The following is a 14,392-nucleotide window of genomic DNA, read 5'->3' as shown; positions in this document are numbered from 1 at the left end:
TATTTTCAGTAGTATTTTGTGGATAAAATGAATGATTGACATTGGGTCTTAATTTTTGTGCGTTTGGCGTGCCTGTTCTATTGTTGTTGGTGACTTTTGGTGATTAGGGTGACAAGTAAATAAGGTTAACTTTTTATTTGGGTCAAAAAAGAAAAGTTTACATGAATATCTCAGTATTTCGTTAAAAAATAATGATCAGGGTGAATTGAACTCGCATTGTTCTATCATTAGTAAGTTATGAGGCGCCTTTTTTTGGCCCAAAATCGCAACAGTGCCCGATTCAAATTCCAGGTTTATGAATACCAGATGTGATAGTTTATAAACTATGGAAATAGAGCGGACTGGGAATAAATTGAGTTGGTCGGAGCTTAAGGCCGTTGTGAGCGACTTGAGACGGCAATTATCAAGCCTCTCCACAATGATCCCAACGGCTGTTTCCTTCCGGACTTTACAAGATGGCAGGACTCGAATTTATTTTTTAAGCACACCACAGAACGGCTGGGAGACCACTCTCTTATATGCAGACGTGCCCAACGTTAACCAACCCACTAGTTTGCGCTTGCAGTGGCAGTGCGTGATTGAATCAAATTTCCCCAGTCTGTCATCAACGAATAAGTTTTCGCGGGAGGAACAGCTGCTTTGGGAGAGGAAGCGGTTGGCTACTTGGGGCATCAACACTTACGAGATTCACAGTGAATCCGGGAAAATCATTTTTCCCGCGTCCAGTAGCCTTTTCCAGTGCATTGATAACGGATATTCAGTATGTCTGATTTTTGTTTTTTCATTGTTGTGAAAAAATATTTTAGAACGGTCCCCTATTTCCCACAAAATTACGAATGACTTCGGCTGGAGCGAAGCTAAATCCACAAATCTGCCCATCAAATCCTGATCTCGTAGCGTATATTTGTAACCATGATATTTGGGTCACCCATACCGTTTCTGGGTCAAATGTTCGCTTAACGTATGCCCATAAAGGGGGCAGGTACCTTGCGGATGACCCACTGTGTGCTGGGGTACCGTCGTATGTCATGCAAGAGGAGTTTTGCAGGTACCAAGGCTACTGGTGGCAGCCTACATGCACAGGTGATTACCACTAAGCAAAACAACGAATATTCCTATTTTATTTATTTTTTTAATCATAAAACGATAACAAGTTTTTTATCGACGGGTAAGCCAGGAATCTTCGAAATTTTGTCCAGTCAAAAACGCGTCCCTAATGAGGTGTTTTTACGTAATTTAATTTAATTTCTTGGGTTTTATTAGAAAATTAGAAAATATTAAAAAATAAGCCAAGAAATCGTTCCTTTAGTTTTGAATTACCCCGTTTCAGACATTTTTGTGCGATTTATGACGGTTTTTTTTAGTCAGAACCTCGGTTAAACCTACGAATATTGCTAAAAGAAAAGCAAAAAATTTGGTTTTGTGTTTACATTTCGCAACTTTTAAACGATTTATCTTTTTTTAGCAACTAAATCTAAGTTTTTTGTCGAAACCTTTTTGTAAAAAATTACAGAGATTTAGTTGCGGAGTTAATTTTATTTTATTTGTTGTATTTTTTTTTCGAAAATTGGAATTTTTTGGAATTTAGATAACTGATAAGGTCTTATGAGGTGAGTAAAATACCAGGGTTTTATGGGACTCACTTCTTAACTTTTTAAGTAAGCAAGTTAGCTCCAAATATTGAAACACAATATTTTTAGCCATTTTTTAGCGATTCGTCAGGTTTTTGTCCTAGAAACTCACTTAAATCTTGCCAAAAATTAGCTGTTCTACTAATGGGTCTGAATTAGGCTGCTTCAGAATTTAAATATTCTCCAGTGATATTTTTTAGCCAGAAACTTATTTAAATTTAAGCTAGCTGGAAATTTGTTCTAGTTTCTCTACAACAATTTATAAAATCTCTTTTTAATTGTAAATTTAGCAAATATACTATTTCCAATCATTTGGTCAGGTCAGGTCAGGTCAAATGTTTTACCTAATAACTTACTTTGATATTAATTTTGTTTGCAGAAATTTTGCAAAGTTAAACCAGTTTTGGTATAAATTATCCTTCCATTTCTCCAAAATAAAGTACTTTTACTTAGAAGTTAGAGACTGAGAATTTACTAAGTAATAAATACATTTAAAAAAATGTGTTTATTTTTTTTAATAGATTTTTATAAAATTCAGAATAGTCAGTTTTTTTTATTAAAGTTAATAAAGAACCAAAGTTCCATTTCGATCACTTTTTTTAGTTTTTGCATCAGAACCCCAATTTAGTTTACTATTATTTTGAACCCAAAAAACATACAGTTCTTTTTTTATTGAACTACGTTTCACAATTGTCGAACGATTTTTCACATTTGTGACCCAGGATCTCACTTTATTATTCATGACATGGTGACTAAAAATTCAGTCATAAGTAGTGTGTGAACAAATAGAATTAAGTCCTGTAGGGAGATAATATGCAATTCCTAAACGAAAAAATAAAAAAGTTTTGTAGAAAACAGATTTGATGTCATTTTTCATGCTGCGACAAATCTTTAAAAGATTCAATAATACCCCAACTTTTTTCGATCAGTTTATTTTTATATGTTCTCTGCACGTTTTTAGTTACATAATACATCGAGTTTGTGGGGTTTAGTAAACCGAGTAATAAATAATTTTTGAATTTTGAAGTTAAAGTTAGAGTGGAATACATTTTTTTTCAGGCGGTGTTTATAGAATTTTATACGAGGAAGTCGACGACGGTGACGTGAAAATCTTTTGTTTTCCCTCATCTCAGTCCGACACCGGCGAAGTGGAAGAATTCCGCTTTCCTCGAGCGGGCTGTGCAAACTCAAAATCGTATTTAAAAATGGTCGAGTTCAAAGTAAACGAACACCGCCAAATCGTAGATATTTGTATGTTAGAATTACAGTTTTCTCTATCAATGTTATTCCCTTGGATGGAATACATTGTTAGAGTTGGTTGGACCCCAGACTCCGAATAGTAAGTTCCCTCAACAACAAAAAAAACGGAACAAAAATCGAAATTTTTCAGTATTTGGGTACAGTTGCTCGACCGAAGGCAACAAAAACTCGAACTGGTTCTCCTTTCTTTAAGTAACTTTACCGAAGTGCTTCCAATGTACGAGGACTCGCCCAACGTGCAATTCGGTCGTCCTGTAGTCCAAGTAATCTATTCACAAGAATCGAGTATATGGGTCAATGTGCATGACTTGCTGTGTTTTTTGCCGTCCACTGATCACAATAACGAAGTGCAATTTATATGGGCTTCAGAGGACACAGGTTTCCGACACTTGTATTTAATTACGTCCAGGATTATACCATACAGTAACGGCGTCACCGAAAGTACAGAACCAATGCATTACATATTTTTACAACCGAAAATCATATCAAAAGTCGCTTTAACGTCAGGCGAATGGGAGGTTTTGGCCCAAAATATTTGGGTCGACTACGAGAGACAACTAGTTTATTTCATGGGGCTCAAGGAGACGCCTTTGGAGAAACACTTATACGTGGTGTCTTTAAGGCGACCGGGCGAAGTCCGCTTGTTGACCAGACCAGGGTTTTCCTATTCAGTTGACTTCAATGAGGCAAAAATTTGTCTGATTCAATTAATTATTTTTTTTGATTTTGTGTTTCCAGGACTGTACGATGATAGTCACCGTTTATAGTAACATTCAAAAACCCCCAGCTTGTCAAGTCTTCCGGATATCTCACACGGACTGGACCGTTGAAGGAGTTACGTTAACTCCGATTGGTTACTTGCTGGAATCGAGCGCTTTAGCCAATGATAATTATTGCCCAGAACTGTACACCCATGAAATATCGTCAGGGAATGTTTTATATGCGATGGTCTTCAAGCCGCATCATTTTGAACCGGGGAAAAAGTACCCAACGGTGTTGAACATTTATGGGGGCCCGGAGGTCCAGCTTGTCTCAAACTCGTTCAAGGTAGGTTTTTGGTCTAATTAATTTGTTTTAAGACTTTTTTGTTTTATTTAAATATTTTTTAAAACCGATGCTCTAACATCAGGTTTTTTTAGACTCTTTAAGAACTATTTAAAATAAAACTATTCAATTTTATAGTTCTTAAAGAGTAGACTTGACAACCACCTGAAGAGTGTCTTAAGACATTCTTGTAGGTGTCTTGCTATAGAAAAAATTGTGGTGTTATACCCGGCGATAGATTGTTAATCTACTCGTAAAATAACCAGTTCCTTTATTGTCATGTATAACAATTAACTATTAATTAATTAATCGACAGGGAATGAGGCAGTTGAGGATGCACATGTTGGCAGCTAGGGGCTACTGTGTCATATCAATAGATTCCAGGGGTTCCCAACACCGGGGTTTGTTGTTTGAGAGCCACATTAAACGGAGGATGGGTACCGTGGAGCTTGATGATCAAGTTGAAGTATTAAAATGGTTGGCCGAAAATTTAGATTTTATAGATTTGAATCGGGTTGCGATACATGGGTGGTCTTACGGTAAATTTAACATAAATTAGTACAGAGGGGAAATATGATTTTTCAGGGGGCTATTTAAGCCTGATGGGTCTGATACATTATTCAGACATTTTCAAAATTGCGATAGCTGGGGCTCCTGTTACTAACTGGAATCTGTATGATACGGGTTATACTGAACGATATATGGACTTGCCTGAACACAATCCTCAAGGATATATGGAGGGATCAGTCCTTAATTACATTAATAAGTTTCCAGAAGAGTAAGCTTAACGATATGGACGACTAAAATATGAAGAGGTGAACGAAATAAAAATGGTTTCATTTAAAAACGATAATACAAGGTGTGTTATAAAAATTTTCATCTAGTCGCCTTTGAACTACCATGTCAAATCAGAAATAAAGACGGTAATAGAACTTAGATGAGAATCATTTTAACACACCTTGTATTAAAATTGTGCTCTCTGGTTAGCGATTTGGAGCCGCTTATTTGAGTTCGCCTCTTGGTTTTGGTCCTCCTTGCCTTTATTAGCGCGTTTTGCGTTGCTACGTGATTTTTGTAGGGAAAACCGGCTGCTAATAATCCACGGCCTCATTGACGAGAACGTTCATTTTTATCACACGAGTCAGTTGATCAACAGTATGGTAAAGGCGGGTAAACCTTACCAGTTGCAAATCTACCCCAATGAAAGGCACTCGTTGCGACACATCGACGCGAGTAAACATTATGAAACGACCTTGCTATCCTTCCTCCAAAATCACTTATAATTCGTTTGCATTGTTCATAGTCAAGCAGTATTAAAAGAAAATTAAATAAAAGTCGATTAGAGAATTCAACAAGTGTTTAGTGAGACAATTTGTTTCTTACTGTATGTTAAATGTGGATTGAAGTCAGCTTTGTAACAAGTTTTAAACGCAATTGTAAATAATTCTACTTATCACAACTACTAAGGCTTTTAATTCGATTGTATAAATTAAATTATTTATATGAATTTCTAAAAATTAAAGCAACTGTTTTTACCGTTACAAATCTTTTATTTTTACATGAAATTAATTACACAGTTTTTGTTTTCTTATTTAGAAAGCGGTAGAGGTAATTGATTCGTTTTTGTAACTGGTTCCACTTTGTTGGCCGTGCAAGGGGATATACGGTTTTTGCCAACATGTTTCTTTTCCTGAGCATCACCTGGAACTCATTTCCGCCAACTCCTCTTAACCAAGGTGGAATATTGTACAATATTCTGGTAGGATGTAAACGTTCGTTCCCCAAAATATCAATGTAGTCGTTTTGGCCAAATAATGCCCTTTTCTCGGTCCACGCATCTTTGGGTGTGTATAGGGGTTTACATAACCTGTCAGCCCCCTTGAGTCGCGGTAAAGTCCCCCTTTGAAGAATTTTTTCTTCATAACCATAACGTCTTAACAACGGACCTCTTGCCACTTTATCGGCATGATAACGGAAACGCACCTGGAGGGCTTCAGGTAAGCACACTTTTCCGATATTAAAAGCTACAGTTAATTTATTTAATAACATTTTAGTCTTCTTATATAAAGTTAGGTTAGGAACATAGAATAAGAGAGAGGAAGAAGCGAATCTCTCTGTCTACCCCTCGTTTTTTCGCGAAAGCGCCACCTAACCTGGGGAGAACAAACTAATTCGATAATAGCGGGAAATTCAAACAGGACATTTTATTTATTTTCCAAATTTAAAGAATTATAAATGTTAAATGTTTCTGTACTCATGCACTGTTACGAGACATTTTAATAAAAAAGCATCTGTAACAGTTGCAATAGCACAAAAACATTTAACATCGCTTAATAAAATGAAACAAAGTCTTTCCAATAAAAAAATAATAACGTGCTGGAATGTATAGGCAAAATTAATTTAACTCGAATTGTTGTTCATAAACATACTCAGATGTAATAATATATGTAAATACATTGTCTAAATATACACAATGATCCAGAGAAACTGAGTATGTTGGCATCAGATTAAATTATTGAATTGCTACCTGAAAGTGTACACTATTGGTATCCTTTAAAATTTAAATTCAGATTGCTAACAGACACAGTATTTCGGGATCAGTCTGTATAAATACATCAGTTTTGTTGGTTTGATTACTTGTCTACAGACTGTTCAGAAAAGCAAAAAAATATCAAAATTTTGCTTGTAACCTTTGACAATAGTCCAATTTTTAAGTCCCTTAAGGCTAAATTTAAACAACTATTTTTCGAAATTTATTCGCGGTTATAAGGTTTACGGACGTTTGTAAAAGCGGCCCTAACACGTACTTTAACAGTTTGATGTCAAAGTTCTTGATAAGTTTTGAAATTTTTTAAAAGTAATCTCGATTGCATCATAGTTATTAGTTACAAGTGTGCTAAAATTATTTTAAATAAAAACCCACATATCTGATATACATAACTATCACTGGAAGTTAACTGATTAAAACTACCATGTAATCATTTAAATTTATAATAATAGTAGGCTTTAATATTGATTAACTTGTATGATACTTGTAGAATACGTTTTTTCGCTTAGTTTCTAAATTAAGCAATCACAAAAAGGACAAACCTTGTTTTTTTAACAGGCATAGGCGTTATAACATTGTGTAAAACAACATAAAAGATTAAGACATAGAGGGACATGGCGAATTTGAAAACCTTGAACCATAGCAAGTCCTAAACTCCCTGCTTTCACAAAATACTAGCTTCGCAACTACAATAAATTTATTTATTATTATGATATACCTATTAATTACTGCACATTATATTTAACTCGTCTTCATGGGATTTTCAATAACATCCCAAGAACCGTTATCATCTCCAAGGACGGTCTTCATCTCCTAAGTTTGTGTGATCCTTCTTGGTGTAATATGATTATATTAATATCTAGAAATCGCAATTAATTGTTGTATAGACACCTTTCAATAACGTTTACCTTAATTTGCCTTAAGTTGATTCATCCTTCATTAAAACACTGTCATTCACACTATACACTAGATTCAAATAAAAGATCCATATAAAAGTAGAGATGTTTGATCACAAAAACATCCAAAAAATCACGTTAAATCGTTTTCTGAAGTCTTTAAAACACATTAAAACAAAATGTCGCCAAAAACCGCAACGACAGCAAAATAATCGGCTGTTGATAAATCAAAGAATTAAAAAGAGAAGTGTGCGCACGTCGATTATTTTTAAGTGAACCTTCTTTACTTTTAGCAAAATGTGTGACAGATTCCTTTAAATTTACAGATTTCTTTGCAACTGACGCGACCTCTAAGCTGGAGCACACGAACTATTTTAGCCATTTCCCCCCTTTGCCCCACCCCTCCTAGTGAACACATAATTTGTATACACTTTCAGGGGCCTGGTTAGGAAATAAATGGTATTACAGGAAACTGTCATGTGTTTCTTTTGTTCTATTTGGAAAATTTTTCAAAAAAGCACAGCCATCCTTGATGTTAATTTTTACAAAGCCAGATTTTGTAAAAAAAATTGGTTTTGTTAGTGTTACTGTATTAATATTTGTTGACTGTTTACTTGTAGTTTGTTTGTTTTAGGTTTAGTTAAAAATTGAGTTCTTTCAAGGTGTACGATTTCAAGTCATATTTAAAAGCTCCAGACAACCTTCTAAATATAAAGTAAAATATTTTTTGGGCGCATTCACCGGTCGTTCTGTTGAACAGAAACAGAACATACTTCTCGTTCGCGTCTGGCATGTGTTTGGTGGTGTGATATCATTTTTGAGATAAAGATTTTTACATAATAGTTATTATAGAACAAAGATGACAAACGTATTGAGTGGGGTAAGTGATTATTTGCAGTTTACGTAATGATAATTCAGTCGAATAAAGGCTGAAGGCGTAGTTTATTGATAGTGTGGTCAGTTACCAACTTTGTTCAAAGTACGAGGTGACAATGCCGGAAGAAGAAAAAAACCAGGTAGTGTCTCAAATTGTTAAATTGAATCGCTAAGTGGATTACAAATTGAGGTTAAGTTGGTAAAAGAAAAAGGACAGGGGCGTATTAGATAACTTTATGGCCCTTTTCTGCTTTTATAATTTTGGAAAATACAAATAATAAATATTTTCAACACACAGTGTTAGATATTTGGTTCAAATTAATTGTCTGTCCCAAAATTAACATCCATTTAAGGGAATACCACGAAAAAAGTTATAGCGTCGTTTTTCGTTCCAACTTTGAGTTTAATTAATATCGTAATGTGATTATTAATAACCGAAACCATTTTTATTTAGTTTTAAAACAAATAATGCTCGGTATGCAATTTTGTTTAAATAAAAAGCCCGTGAACCAAAAAAAGTAGCCATTAATGCCGTGACTAAGTTTTTTGTAAAATCGGCTTAAATATTTGCTCGCATGTTATTGATTAAAAATCTGATAATCATTTTGATATTATAAGTTGCTCAAGTTGTTGTCAGTTCACTTTAGCGAACAAAATTTCGTAATTAGTTTTTATCAAAAAATATTTACCTACCGACTATTAAATTGCCTAATGCTGTTCAAGCGATAAGAATTTTTGTGATAAAATTAGCATTCAGACTTGGATTAAAACCGCAATGGGCATACCAACTAAGCTTCAGAATTGTGGACCACTCTGTAAATCATTGATTTTTCAGTTTTTTTAGAATTATTTAGAAATGCCTAATTATGTTGTGTTTTCCTTATATCCTAAAAATAAAAATAGGTATAACTGTAATCTGTGATATACAAATTTATAGTCACTTATTGTAAAATACGCTTAAGGATAATATTTAGTGATAATTAGGACCTTGTTACTTAGTCGTAAATTATCCTTTTGTATGTATTTTATTACCCACAGAAGGCAGGAATAAACTGCATAATAAATTACAGCGTTAACACGTTCAACTACTTTTTAAATTATTATAGAGAGTGATTTCAGGTACAGGTTCTTGTTTACCTGAATAAATGTCCGTCAAACCTTCCATAATAGATGAATTTATGGAAACATTAACCCCAGTTTTTGTTTTAAATTTATAATATCGTTATTTACTAATAACTCCATTGTTTTACCCACTGATTTTTTGTTTCTGTTTTTAGAAAAATGCTTGACAATAAAATCAATATTTTGAACCGAGTCCCTCAAAACCACCGCCAATTGGTAACTATACAGTCGTGTGGCGCAAAATTTTAACTGCGAAAATGGCATTATTAACATTTAGATTGAAGTTTTACTAACAAATGTTGAAAGGGGAATACATATTTTATGCCTGTTTTTATTGATTTCGCTTTGATATTTCGCCTCATTTATTTATAGAAACTGGAAGCATTTTTTTGGCTCATTACCGCGCTATTTTTCTTTCACTAAGTCGGATTTTAAATCGAGTTTAAACCAGGACCCGGAAAACGATTTGGTGGTTTATTTTTACTCGCCATCTATTATTGTATGAATACCATCTGTTATTTTTAAACGTAAATAACGTACTTGGACATTCCATTTGCTAAATCAAATAATTACAGCACTATTCTTCACTTTTGACACCTGAACTTGCTATTTTTAGGTTCTACCAATAGCCCTAGGGGTCGGCGTCATCATCACAAGTGTATTAATTTATCACTTCTACAAAACATCAAAACCATCAAAATCAAAAGGTAAAACACTTCAACATGTGCTTTAAACATAAACAAAACGCGATGACTGTACTATTCATAAAACAGTTCATAAAATTGAAACAAAAATTCCTGGACGCTGATTAGATTAGGTTGAGATTATGTAAGTGTGTAAAATATGAGATTCAATTTTTACTTTGCGACGGTCATTTTTGGCATATTTTACATTTTTTCGTTCAATTTTTTCACGCTATGTGTCTCAAGTTTATTGAAAGTCGAGATTGAAATACCGGTGTTTGGTACAGGTATCGTTTACATTATTTTTTGTTTTGAATATCAGTTGAACAAAGTTTTCCCTAGGCAAAAAGAAGATTTTACTTGAGGACCCTCAAGCGAAATATTCGCTTCCTTTGATTGAAAAGGAAGAAATCAGTCATGATACCCGCAGATTTAGGTTTGGGTTGCCCACAAAAGAGCACGTTTTGGGGCTTCCCATTGGTCAACATATTCATTTGTCTGCAAAAATCGGTGATGACTTAATAATCCGGTCATACACCCCCGTATCTTCAGACGATGACCATGGATTTGTTGACTTAGTGGTCAAGGTGAGCAAAATGAAATATTTTTCCTACAGCAAAATTAAACTGTTTCTTTATCATTTTTTTGAGAAGATAAAATAGCACCTTTAAAGGGAGGATTTAGGCCCCTATTTTTCATAATTGGAACTTAAGGTTGCTATAAATACGCTTAATACTTTTTCACCAGTAGATGGCATGAGAATGCAGAAATCAGAATTGAATACAAAATTTCAATTTTTTTAAGTTTTGGTTTGACAGTTTTCCGATGAAGAGTTAATAACATTTTAAACTGCTATAAAAAAATCTATTATACACTATGATAAAGTTTGTTTATCTACTCGTGATTTTGTCACTCTTGAATTTAACTATTTAACTCGTAGATACAGTCCGGGACATTTCTATTTGGACATAAAAAATTTGAATTTTCTGACATTTATACGTGTATTCAGCGTCTGTGTGAACAAAAAATGTTCTCTCTCTCATTCTATGGTCCTTGAGCTTTAATAACAGGGACATTTTTTAAATTGGTAGCATTAGAAAATGACAGTAAACAGCTGACTGATGTAAACAATAACACAATAACAAAGGAAATGTTATAATTTTAATCTATATAACCAGTGGCTGCTTTAAAAGTGTGTACTAACGGGATAATAACATATTTACGCAAGTATTTTTGAAGGTAGAAACATTACTTGTCATATAACAACTACTCAGATTATATGATGAGACGGGAATGGCACAATACAGAATTTCAGTCAGTGATTGTGATGGAGAAAGCTGCTGTGAAGTACTGACAGTACTGACTATCGCTGGTTGTACGATTTGTGCAATTTGTGATATATTTTGTGTGAAAAACTGGAAAAGAAAGTGCATCACTGCATAACCTCACTTATCGCAGTTTTGCACATTTTGATGATGGGAATTGCGGTTCAAGTAATTATGAGTTATAGATGGAGAGCCCTGTTTACTTCAAAGTAAGTTCACGACATTTACAGATACTTTCTTTATGTTTTTTGTCTTTTCTGGTGTAGAGGGTTAACTTTTCTATTTTCATATAAAATTCAAACCAAACGAAATCGAAAAGCTTAATATTGTCATGTTTTTTATTAATTATTAAAAAATTTATTTAAAAAATCACAGATAGTGTTTATAATTTGCAGCTGAAGCCTTTTGGGTCCACTTTGTTCGTTATTTCCTGGCAGCCACTCTTGTTTCAAGCAGAGTGGGTGTAAAGTTAAAAATAATCCCGTAAAATTGTTAATATAACTCCTTTGCACTGGCATGGGGTATTTGAAAACTTACGTTTAACAAATACGTCACAAAGTCTCAGCCATCGTCGAAAAACATAATAAGGGCTTTATAACAAGAAGCGCTTTCTGATTTTACTGTGGACGTGTGGAAGAATAGTGTGAAATATTGCGAAAAACCAACTTTTACTCTTGTTTACATTTTTGTACGTCTCTATCTGAGAGTAGTCTCTTGTAAAAAAAATATAGCCTACTAATAAAGGAAATTAAAGTGTTTTTATTTCTGGGTTGCCCCCAATTCCACTTCGCCCTTGCCTGATAATCAAGACACTGATAATGAAATTGGTGTAAGTGCATCGAATACAAACGTGTTGAATAGATGAATAAAAGAGAGACAACTGCTTTTTTCAAAAAGGCCATTTCAAATTTATTCAAAAAGCACACCCCCATTGAAAAGGGTCCATTCACGATGAAGTTTGGCTTCCTGCATGACGTAGGTCTCGGACACCAATCTCACTGTAAATGGTCTAAATTGGTCTTGCATCTCTAAGACATGGACTCACTGAGAGCGACTTCTGCAGTAGGCTTGAGACCTGCCTGCCTGTCTCGCAACAATCTCTGCATTATGATCCCAAATCATTCTATAAAACGCTGTCAATTACAAGCCATGATATGAGGCATGAGGCCGTCTCAGTGTATGTCTTGTGGTGTACATTGAAACTGTTTCTTAAAGAACCCATTCACAATGAGATCTGCTTCGCTACATGCGGCGCGACAGGACTCAAAGACTAATCCCAAAAGACACAAAAAAACTGACACAGTTTCATCATTTTAAGCCATTGACAGCGTTTTCGAATGTTGGTGCAAAGACTTGTCGCGAGGCATGTTTCAGCCTTCCGCCAACGTCAGTCTGAGTGAAACCCTCTCAAAGTGATCTCAGCGAAAACCACTCACAATGAGATTGACCTATGAGGCCTATGTCGTGCCGCATGCAGCGAGATATGTCTCATTGTTAATGAAAATAGGGCCTTTTTTGTTGTTTAAAGTCGTTTTTTAAAACTTTTGTGGCAAATTTTACTGATGTGGCAGAGAGGGGGCATGCAATTGGAACATGACAATGACTACCCTAAAAGGCACTTCGAGGCTTTTATGGCCTTTTTAATGCAAATTTCAACTTTAAACCTGACAGTCATACCAAGGTCAAACATAACCTCAACAGTAATCCAGCAACGGTACTTCAAAGCATTTGAAAGTTTCTCCATTTGTTTTTAAGTGTTCTAGTTGGTACATTTTGCTGTACTTTACTACAATAAAGAAATATTTAAATTTTTATTATTGTTTACATTTGTAATCTGTCAAACACATCAAACAACCAAGTTCCCTAAATTTGAGCTCTTATCTAGTTTTTGTGCTCTATATAGTCTCGCGTCAACGTATGCCCTATGACGTATCTCATATAGAAATGTCCCGGACTATAAATAGTCTCTTTATCGTCTTGTATAGCTAACTCAATCGTTAGGTGTACTTCAAAAAAGTCCACCCCCGATTTCCCGATGGGGGCAAAATGACGCAACACCTCGAAAGTTTGAAAATCGGTGATACCATCGAAGTTAGAGGACCATCTGGACGGTTACAGTACCAAGGACATGGGACCTTTTCCATTAAAAAACTACGCAAAGACCCACCACAAATCGTTACAGTTAACAAAGTTTCTATGATTGCGGGTGGTACTGGCATTACACCCATGCTACAACTTATCAGACACATCACAAAAGACCCAAGTGATAAGACAAAACTAAAACTGATTTTTGCAAATCAGACTGAGAAAGACATTTTGGTTCGAAAGGAACTGGAGGAAGTGGCGAAGGAGCATCCAGATCAGTTTGAACTGTGGTACACTCTCGATACACCTCCAGAAAGTAAGTGTTAATTATACCAGACTCAAAACTGTTCTAAGGTGTAGAAAAAATATTGTCGAGGTCGGTTTTTAAGCAAATAATTTTGGTCAGAACCGCATTCCACTGTTCATATTTTAGAGAATCTTAAAAAATTCATAACTTCCTTATTATAAGACAGTTTTGAATCAAAGACATAATTTAAATTTAATTCGTTTACTAGAATATTTGTTTGTTTTTTTATATGCTATTTTAAGTCTGTGCTATAGTCCAAGTCGGTAAAACAGGGTTCTAATTTCCTTTCACAGATTGGAAATACAGTTCAGGCTTTATCAATGAAAATATGATCAAGGACCATCTCTTCCCCCCAAGCAATGATAACATTGTACTCATGTGTGGACCCCCACCTATGATTAATTACGCCTGTAATCCCAGTTTGGAGAAGTTGAAATATGATAAAGATCTGTGCTTCGCTTATTAAGTCAAATCCAATGGAACTGGATATTGTTTTTACGATTAGTTGTTTTAGGTTTTTATGACTGTTATCCCTGGTTGTTGTTAATTCCAGTATGATGTAATAATACACTGTTGACTTTTGTGAACAATAAACTTATATTCCAATATGTGATT

At 34.7% G+C, this 14,392-nt stretch overlaps 3 protein-coding genes and 1 long non-coding RNA gene across 8 annotated transcripts; 3 read left to right on the top strand and 1 right to left on the bottom strand.

The window, feature by feature from the left end:
- Positions 1–82: 82 nt before the first annotated feature.
- Positions 83–5,480, top strand: LOC660643 (uncharacterized protein). Its single transcript, XM_966856.4, has 9 exons — positions 83–230; positions 292–760; positions 807–1,083; positions 2,691–2,970; positions 3,022–3,577; positions 3,630–3,938; positions 4,252–4,474; positions 4,521–4,713; positions 5,014–5,480. Exons 2-9 carry the CDS (start codon positions 326–328, stop codon positions 5,216–5,218), a joined length of 2,478 nt encoding a protein of 825 aa, XP_971949.1. The 5' UTR covers positions 83–230; positions 292–325; the 3' UTR covers positions 5,219–5,480.
- mRpL51 (mitochondrial ribosomal protein L51) lies at positions 5,465–6,219 on the bottom strand. The gene has a single exon (XM_966908.4). The coding sequence runs from the start codon at positions 5,982–5,984 to the stop codon at positions 5,505–5,507; it is 480 nt and encodes a 159-aa protein (XP_972001.1). The 5' UTR covers positions 5,985–6,219; the 3' UTR covers positions 5,465–5,504.
- Positions 6,220–7,999: 1,780 nt separating this feature from the next.
- On the top strand, positions 8,000–14,383 carry LOC660758 (uncharacterized protein). 5 transcript variants are annotated; one of them, XM_008203080.3, is made up of 6 exons: positions 8,000–8,259; positions 9,533–9,593; positions 9,994–10,084; positions 10,403–10,647; positions 13,387–13,786; positions 14,071–14,383. In XM_008203080.3, exons 2-6 carry the CDS (start codon positions 9,537–9,539, stop codon positions 14,241–14,243), a joined length of 966 nt encoding a protein of 321 aa, XP_008201302.1. In that variant the 5' UTR covers positions 8,000–8,259; positions 9,533–9,536; the 3' UTR covers positions 14,244–14,383. The 5 variants fall into 5 exon arrangements, with proteins under 5 accessions (XP_008201302.1, XP_008201304.1, XP_972057.1 ...); XM_008203081.3 differs by lacking the exon at positions 8,000–8,259 and adding an exon at positions 8,266–8,395; XM_008203082.3 differs by lacking the exon at positions 9,533–9,593.
- Positions 10,654–13,197, top strand: LOC135265838 (uncharacterized). Its single transcript, XR_010333668.1, has 2 exons — positions 10,654–11,594; positions 11,781–13,197. It is a non-coding gene; the product is annotated as an uncharacterized LOC135265838 (long non-coding RNA).
- Positions 14,384–14,392: the final 9 nt, after the last annotated feature.

Source organism: Tribolium castaneum, chromosome 4 (assembly GCF_031307605.1).
Source record: "Tribolium castaneum strain GA2 chromosome 4, icTriCast1.1, whole genome shotgun sequence".
Taxonomy (NCBI): domain Eukaryota; kingdom Metazoa; phylum Arthropoda; class Insecta; order Coleoptera; family Tenebrionidae; genus Tribolium; species Tribolium castaneum.
Note: the sequence above shows the minus strand (reverse complement) of the source record. Positions and strands in the feature narration are given on the sequence as shown.

Coding starts and splice junctions, on each gene's coding strand:
- LOC660643 (XM_966856.4), top strand. CDS start 326: ATGGAAATAGAGCGGACTGGGAATAAATTGAGTTGGTCGGAGCTTAAG. Junction 2,971..3,021: donor TGGACCCCAGACTCCGAATA/GTAAGTTCCCTC, acceptor GAAATTTTTCAG/TATTTGGGTACAGTTGCTCG. Junction 3,939..4,251: donor TTGTCTCAAACTCGTTCAAG/GTAGGTTTTTGG, acceptor ATTAATCGACAG/GGAATGAGGCAGTTGAGGAT.
- mRpL51 (XM_966908.4), bottom strand. CDS start 5,984: ATGTTATTAAATAAATTAACTGTAGCTTTTAATATCGGAAAAGTGTGC.
- LOC660758 (XM_008203080.3), top strand. CDS start 9,537: ATGCTTGACAATAAAATCAATATTTTGAACCGAGTCCCTCAAAACCAC. Junction 10,648..13,386: donor TTGTTGACTTAGTGGTCAAG/GTGAGCAAAATG, acceptor CTCAATCGTTAG/GTGTACTTCAAAAAAGTCCA. Junction 13,787..14,070: donor TCTCGATACACCTCCAGAAA/GTAAGTGTTAAT, acceptor TTCCTTTCACAG/ATTGGAAATACAGTTCAGGC.